Source organism: Trypanosoma theileri (genome assembly GCF_002087225.1).
Source record: "Trypanosoma theileri isolate Edinburgh chromosome Unknown TM35_Tth_8_V1, whole genome shotgun sequence".
NCBI lineage: Eukaryota > Euglenozoa > Kinetoplastea > Trypanosomatida > Trypanosomatidae > Trypanosoma > Trypanosoma theileri.
In genome coordinates this window covers 121,040-125,984 of record NW_021639850.1, presented here as the reverse complement: position 1 = coordinate 125,984, position 4,945 = coordinate 121,040, and the positions used below count along the sequence as shown (strand labels likewise).

The 4,945-nt window shown below is 41.8% G+C and overlaps 4 protein-coding genes across 4 annotated transcripts; all 4 read right to left on the bottom strand.

Moving 5' to 3' along the window:
• Window position 1: 1 nt before the first annotated feature.
• On the bottom strand, window positions 2-781 carry TM35_000081490 (uncharacterized protein; the record flags this gene model as incomplete). The annotated part of the gene is made up of 1 exon (XM_029024014.1): window positions 2-781. A coding segment is annotated over one exon (780 nt), but the record flags the coding sequence as incomplete, so codon positions are not given.
• Window positions 782-1,208: 427 nt separating this feature from the next.
• TM35_000081480 (uncharacterized protein) lies at window positions 1,209-2,453 on the bottom strand (the record flags this gene model as incomplete). The annotated part of the gene is made up of 1 exon (XM_029024013.1): window positions 1,209-2,453. The coding sequence occupies one exon, from the start codon at window positions 2,451-2,453 to the stop codon at window positions 1,209-1,211; it is 1,245 nt and encodes a 414-aa protein (XP_028884416.1).
• A 684-nt stretch (window positions 2,454-3,137) lies between these two features.
• On the bottom strand, window positions 3,138-3,881 carry TM35_000081470 (uncharacterized protein; the record flags this gene model as incomplete). The annotated part of the gene is made up of 1 exon (XM_029024012.1): window positions 3,138-3,881. The coding sequence occupies one exon, from the start codon at window positions 3,879-3,881 to the stop codon at window positions 3,138-3,140; it is 744 nt and encodes a 247-aa protein (XP_028884415.1).
• A 428-nt stretch (window positions 3,882-4,309) lies between these two features.
• Window positions 4,310-4,891, bottom strand: TM35_000081460 (uncharacterized protein; the record flags this gene model as incomplete). The annotated part of the gene is made up of 1 exon (XM_029024011.1): window positions 4,310-4,891. The coding sequence occupies one exon, from the start codon at window positions 4,889-4,891 to the stop codon at window positions 4,310-4,312; it is 582 nt and encodes a 193-aa protein (XP_028884414.1).
• Between the last annotated feature and the right edge of the window lie 54 nt (window positions 4,892-4,945).

Below are 4,945 nucleotides of genomic sequence, written 5' to 3'. Positions count from 1 at the left end.
CAGGGCTGCTGCTGCCGTCATTTAATGCCATACCACTGTTATTCGCTGCACCATTGAGTAAGGCATCGAGATTATCTCCGTGGATATTAATAGTAAAAGTAGAACGGTAGTGCTGTTTTTGTTTCTCTTTTTGTTTCTCCTGTGTTTGCTCCGTCTTATTTCCGTCTGTATGGCCTTGCTGCTCACCAAGAGAAGTTTCCTTTGTCTGTGGGTGCTGCTGAGTCTCCAACTGTTTTTCTTCCTTCTTCTTGGCAGCAACAACTGCGGCGTCGAGTTGGTTAATTGCCTCCTCCACACGTTTAGCATGAGTTTCCGCATTTTCGATAGCAGTGTTAGCAGCATGTACCGCTTTGTCTGCATCTTCAACTGCTTTGAATGCCGCCTCAGCATTTTCTCGTAGAAGACCAAGGGTGGCTTTTTCGAAAGTTTCCTCTGCACTTTCTGAAGTTTTACTGGCCACTTTTCTTGCTTCAGCTGCAGCCTGTGTTGTATTATCGATGAATTCACGACCTTCACTCTTCCTTTTCTTCACCTCTTCTGGGTCAGCAGCAATTATTTGGAGTGATAATAAAATTTCTTCAGCAAATGCTTGAGCTTTATGCGCGGCGTCTTCTGTGGAGGTTGCGACTTTCTCACACTCCTCATTCAGTCTCAAAGTCTCCCTAAACTTCTCTTGTGCTTCCTTAACAAATTCTGCGTGACCTGAAGTAGCATGAGCCACACCAACACAGCAGAGCACAATGGCCAACAGAAACAACACACGGCACGACAAGATGGACATTCTTGTCATTAATATCACTGAAAATCACTGAAATCTGAGCATGTGTGTATAAAGAGAGAGAAGAAAGAGAAAAAAAAACACCAGTTCACCGCTGTTACTACAAACACACACAAACACATGGAGTTAAGCTAAATGTAAAGGAAGTATACACATTAGGGGAAAATACCCATTATTCAAACAAAATGAAGAATCATCCAATCCCATAAGAAAAAAGAAAAGATCATATACGAATTGAATATCATTTGGTAACATTGCAGAGATAGCCACAAACACAAAAACAATAATAATAACGAATAATGTATAAATCTCTCTTTGTGTTGGTTTCTCCCTGTTCCCATTACAATATTTAGTGTCCACAGAGAAACAAGAAAATCATATTTTACCCCGCTCAGAAATAATGTGAAAGCAAATAAAAAGAAAAGAGATATCATTTACCAGAATCACACAATTGCAGAGTGAGACACACCACAAGGTGCACAGCAATACTCTGCTTACAAGTATAAAAATGAAAAGAGATTAGGTATTTCCACACAAAGTNCAGGTTGGTAGACACTCCTCCTGCGAGTTTCTGAATCAGCGAGGAACGCAACAGTAATTCTTCTTTTTTCACAGTTGCTTTCTTTGTTGCATTGTCAACATCTGTGGTTCCTGCAGAACCACTTTCGGAGACAATGATAGCAGTGAGAACGGTTCTTGCATTTGACTGTGTAAGAGACGTCCTCTCAGATGGAGGTGTCTCCACTTCTTTCTTTGCTTTTTCAGCCTCTGCGTTAAAGTTATCCCTTGCCACTGTTACTGCATTGAATGCTGTCGTTGTGAGTTCCACTGCTTCAGTGACCTTCTTTTTTACCTCCGTGATCTTCTTTTGCATCTCTGTTGCCTTCTGCACTGCTTCTTTGGCTGCTGTTTGTGTCTTATTTGCGGCTTCCGATGCGTAATGTGTTGTGGTCTCCACACTCTGCGCTGCACTCACCACCTTATTGGCCTCCTCCAACACGGCAGAAGCATTAGTCTGCAGCTCAGTCACAACAGTTACTGCCGTTTCAAGTAAAGAAGCAGTCACATTCACCTTTCCACTCACAGATAAAAGGCTATCAACTGCACCGGATATTTTATTTTCAATAGACTCTACTGCTTCGCTTTTGTCTACTTTAAATGGAATTTTTTTTCCTTTTGTTGAAGAAGCTGCACGGACATCTGATGACGTTCTATTATCGAATTTTGGCATTAATTTATGGTGTCTTTCCACAAAAACCCTCGTCAGTTCATTCACGATGTTTTCCCCATTTTTATCCAATTCTTCTTTCGCTTCCCTTGCGCTTTCCATAGCTTTCGTTGCTTCTGTCTGTGCCTCAGTAATATTCTGCCTAGCACTGTCAAAGGACTCTGCAGCAATCGTCGCCTTTGTCTGTGCCGCTGTAATACTCCCCATTATTTTGTTGGCGACTTGCAGAGCTGCCTTGACACCATCGGAAATCTTTCCATTTGCCACTGCTGATACTCCTGCTGCTGCTGATGTAACTCCACCAGTAGCACTTGTCTCACTCGTTGCAGGGGCATTTTTATTTGCAGATAACTGCTGATCCTGAGAAGTACCCGTAGTTTCACTTACACCCACACAGCAAAGCACAATGGCCAACAGACACAACACACGGCACGACAACATGGACATTCTTGTTATTAATACCAGTGAGAATCACTGAAACCTGAGCATGTGTGTGTAAAGATAGAGAGAGAGAAAGTGAAAAAAAAAGGACCAGTTCACCGCTATTACTACACACAGACACACACATCGAGTCAAGCATGAACGCAAATAAAATAGATACACTACTGAAAATAACCATTATTCAAACAAAATGAAGAATCATCCAATCCCAAAGAAAAAAAAAAGATTATAAACGAATTGAATATCATTTGGTAACATTGCAGAGATAGCCACACACAAAAACAATAAATAATAATGGATAATGTATAAATCTCTCTGTGTGTTGGTTTCTCCCTGTCCCCATTACAATTTTCAGTGTTCCCATAGGAACAAGCAAATTACACGTTACCCCGCTCATAGATAATGTAAAAGCATATAAAAAAGAAAAGAGATATCATTTACCAGAAACACACAATTGCAGAGTGAGAGACACACCACAAGGTGCACAGCAATACTCTGCTTACAAGTATCAAAAATGAAAAGAGATTAGGTATTTCCACACAAAAAAGTGATGCACCTCCGTACAGTGGGTGTCATCGGGATTAAGTTTCTCGGTGTTCAGTGTACTGAACACAGTAGCAATTGTATTATTATTAATAGTAGTAAACAAGTGATTACCAACACTCTCTGGATGGGATCCCACCACAGTGCTTAACACAAGGTCATGCAGCCCAGCACAGAGAGAAGCAGCAGCAGGAGTGGAACACGCAGTAACGCAGGGCTGCTGCTGCCGTCATTTAATGCCATACTACTGTTATTCGCTGCACCATTGAGTAAGGCATCGAGATTATCTCCGTGAATATTAAGAGTAAAAGTAGAACGGTAGTGCTGTTTTTGTTTTTCTTTCTTTTCAGCTGCAGCAACTTCGGCGTCGAGTTCCTTCAGGATATTCCCCACACGTTGGGCAGCACCTACCGCATCGTCGGCATATTCTCCAGCAACACGTACCGCTTTGTCTGCTTCACCAGCTGCTTCCATTGCTGCCTTAGCATCTTCTGGTGGTAGACCAATGCTGGCAGCTGTTTCAGTTTTAGTTAGACTGTCTGTCGTTTTACTGCCCACTATTCTCGCTTCAGCGGCAGCCTTCATGGCCTTATCAATGAGTTCATGACATTGAATCTTCGTTTTGTTCACTTTTTCTGGGTCAGCAGCAATTGTTTTGATTTGATCCTTAGTGGAAAAAACAAATAGTTGAGCTTCATCCGCGGCCTGTCGAGCAGTCGTACCGGCCTTCTCACACTCCACCTTAAGTTTCTTGGTCTCTTCCGCCAGCTCACGTGCATCCTCTACATATTTGTTCATACCTGTTGATGGACCAGCAGCAGCATGAGCCACACCCACACAGCAGAGCACAATGGCCAACAAACACAACACACGGCACGGCAACATGGACATTCTTGTCATCAATATCACTGAGAATCACTGAAATCTGTGTATGCGAAGGGAGGGAGAGCGAGAGAAAAAAGAGAAAAGCACCAGTTCACCGCTATTACCACACACATATCGAGTCAACCATGAATATAAAGGAAATAGATACACATTAGGGGAAAACACCCATTATTCAAACAAAATGTAGTCCCATAAAATCCCATAAAAAAAAAGAAAAGAGATTATAAACAAATTGAATATTATTTGGTAACACTGCAGAGATAGCCACACATACAGCAAAAATTAATAATAACGGATAATGTATAAATCTCTCTGTGTTGGTTTCTCCCTGTCCTCATTACAATTTGCAATTTCCCCATAGTAACAAACAAATTATATTTTACCTCGCTCAGAAATAATGTGAAAGCAAATAAAAAAAAGAAAAGAGATATCATTTACCAGAACCACACAATTGCAGAGTGAGACACACCACAAGGTGCANTCACTTCTTCAGCATGAGTTCTCGCAGCGTCGATATGTCCTTCAGCGTCAAGTACCGCGTTTTGTGCATCTTCAATTACTTTCAATACCTCCTGAATTTCTGCTGTTTTTGACTGATTAGTTCTTTCTGCGTATAGCTGAATAAAACTGACTTTGTCGTCAGTTTTATCTGCCATTTCTCCAGTTTTACTGGCCAGTTTTCTTGCTTCAGCTGCAGCCTTCGTTGCCTTTTCAATGAGTTCATGACATTGAATCTTCGTTTTGTTCACTTTTTCTGGGTGAGCAGCAATTGTGTCGAGTGTCTCATTAGTGGTAGCAACAAAATATTGAGCTTCTTTCGCGGCCTGCTGAGCAGTCGTGCCGGCCTTCTTACACTCCTCTTTCGCTTCCTTTGTCTCTTCCGCCAACTTATTTGCCTGCTCAACATATATTTTCATAACTGCTGACGGTTCAGAAGCAGAATCAGCATGAGCCACACCCACACAGCAGAGCACAATGGCCAACAAACACAACACACGGCGCGACAACATGGACATTCTTGTTATTAATATCACTGAGGATCACTGAAATCTGAGCATGTGTGTATAAAG